The 2,005-nt window shown below is 35.7% G+C and overlaps 1 protein-coding gene across 1 annotated transcript; it reads left to right on the top strand.

Moving 5' to 3' along the window:
- The first annotated feature begins 1,056 nt into the window (after nucleotides 1-1,056).
- Nucleotides 1,057-1,790, top strand: LOC125495881 (ribosome biogenesis protein NOP53-like). The gene is made up of 2 exons (XM_048640674.2): nucleotides 1,057-1,191; nucleotides 1,296-1,790. Exons 1-2 carry the CDS (start codon nucleotides 1,103-1,105, stop codon nucleotides 1,435-1,437), a joined length of 231 nt encoding a protein of 76 aa, XP_048496631.1. The 5' UTR covers nucleotides 1,057-1,102; the 3' UTR covers nucleotides 1,438-1,790.
- Nucleotides 1,791-2,005: the final 215 nt, after the last annotated feature.

Genomic DNA, 2,005 nt, shown 5'->3' with positions numbered 1-2,005 from the left:
AAATTCACCAAGTATATTAATAATAGATCAAAAAATTAATATGTGTAAGATGGCTCTGGTACCACTGAAGGATTTTGATAAAACATTTAGTTTGCGGAAACATATCAAAATCGGAACTACACACATATTAATTCATGAACCTATTATACACATTAATATACCTTTGTAGCGCGCCTTCAATTAGCAGATTCGATCAGGTTACTTTCTTGAGAACCTCACTTGAAGTCCCTCTAATGGCTAGCACACCACACGATCGAATCGCGACACAAAGACAGCTTAAATCTTGGAGCAGGAAGAGCAAAGTATATCTCTTAGACTCTTACTCTCACGTATTTTGTGTCTCACTTTTGTAGAATATATTTTTGGAGTAAAAAACAATCACTTAACTACTTCTCACATTATATGATTGCCTATCATATATATAATGCAAATTCCCTTAATAAGAGTAGCTTATTGTTAGGAAAAATCCTAACAAGAAACTAACTCCACAAAATGGGGATATGCACGTTGTGCATAGTGCCGCCATTTACCTCGGCTAGAAATATAAAAGATTTCTTTGATATTTTATTCAACCTTAATCAAAATATATTTGTGGTTCGACCCATGTGAATGTTTGCGACCCTATAGGATTAATACTAATTAAGTTGCAAATATATTTACTAATAATATTGCCAATCGATAGCGGATTCCAGCTAAACATATCGATTACTTAATTATACTAATTTTATCGTAACTCATAACCGATCCCATAAACTATCTTTTAGAGATACCCACATTGTTTGAAGGACATACATCCAACAGTTTCTTCTCCTTAGGGTTGCTGCTTCTGACTGCTTGGGAATATCAATTTGTGTTCAATACTTTTCTGCCATTTATTCAATTCGCATACAAGCGTGGCTAAGAGCTTTATCTGTCAGTATTCCATGCTTCATCTTAAGGGTGCAATTGTTTTTCATGCTCTGTAGTCTATTGATGTCTTGTACAGTTGTATGGATTGTTTTTCTGAAGTCATATTTGATGCGTATTGAAACTTAAGGTTACCTTCATATGGTTGCGAAAATAATGATGCAGGAAGTCTAAAGAAAAACGGATAACCATAGTTATGCGGAATAAAAGAATCAGGCGGAAGGATCAGCAAAGAGCAAAAGAAAAAGCCAAAAAGATGGATGCGCTTTCAAAAGAAATTGACGGGTATTTTTTCTCACATCTGGGCTAGGTGGCTAGCCCTTCTTTTACTCTCTTTTTTCTCTTTGAATGGAGTAGTATTCATATCTTTCTTTGCTTTATGCTTGCAGCATACCAGATATACTTCAGGAAATAGCTGAAGAGCAGGAGGAAAAGCAAAAGAAGCATCTTCGTCGTGTGATATCAAAAGAAGAAAGACTAAAATCAGGCCCTCCACGTTTGGGAAAGCGGAAGTATGTCATTCTTTACTAACTGTTGCTTCTCCGGCGACTTCGTGCTTCAAGCTTCTCCGGCGACTTCGTGCTTCTCGGTTTGTTAGATCTTGTAAAGTGATTATACAATTGGGTTTTCTTTTATTTTGATATTTTTTAGATATAAAAATTTGGGAGATGATTCTTTTTTTTTTCTGTAAATTAATGATACTGGTTTGTTAGATCATGTATTATTGTATTATTTGTATTATCGAAGAACAATTTGTATTATTGTTTCAATTTATGAAAGTGATTATACAATCGGTTTTGTTTGATGTTGTTTCAATCGATTTGTTTGATGCTGTTAGATCTGGGTTTTTAATTTTTGTCTCGTTTCTTTTTCCTCGAATGCAGTACTGAAGCATTCATGCTTTGAAAGTGTGTTTTTTTATTTTTCACATTAGGTCATTTGCGTCGCACATGGCGCAAGGTGCGACGCAGATGACTAATTTGCGTCGCACCCCGTGCTATGTGCGACACAAATTCCCTTTATATCCCGCCTGTAGTTTGTGTCCTGGGAAGACCAATTTGCGTCGCCCCGTATACAACGTGCGACACAAATAGCTAAA

This window comes from Beta vulgaris, chromosome 3 (assembly GCF_026745355.1).
Source record: "Beta vulgaris subsp. vulgaris cultivar EL10 chromosome 3, EL10.2, whole genome shotgun sequence".
NCBI lineage: Eukaryota > Viridiplantae > Streptophyta > Magnoliopsida > Caryophyllales > Amaranthaceae > Beta > Beta vulgaris.
Note: the sequence above shows the minus strand (reverse complement) of the source record. Positions and strands in the feature narration are given on the sequence as shown.

What these genes read in the sequence shown, in the direction of transcription:
- LOC125495881 (XM_048640674.2), top strand. Translation starts at nt 1,103, where the DNA reads ATGCGGAATAAAAGAATCAGGCGGAAGGATCAGCAAAGAGCAAAAGAA. An exon ending in CTTTCAAAAGAAATTGACGG is followed by an intron (nt 1,192 to 1,295) that starts GTATTTTTTCTC and finishes TTATGCTTGCAG; the next exon opens with CATACCAGATATACTTCAGG.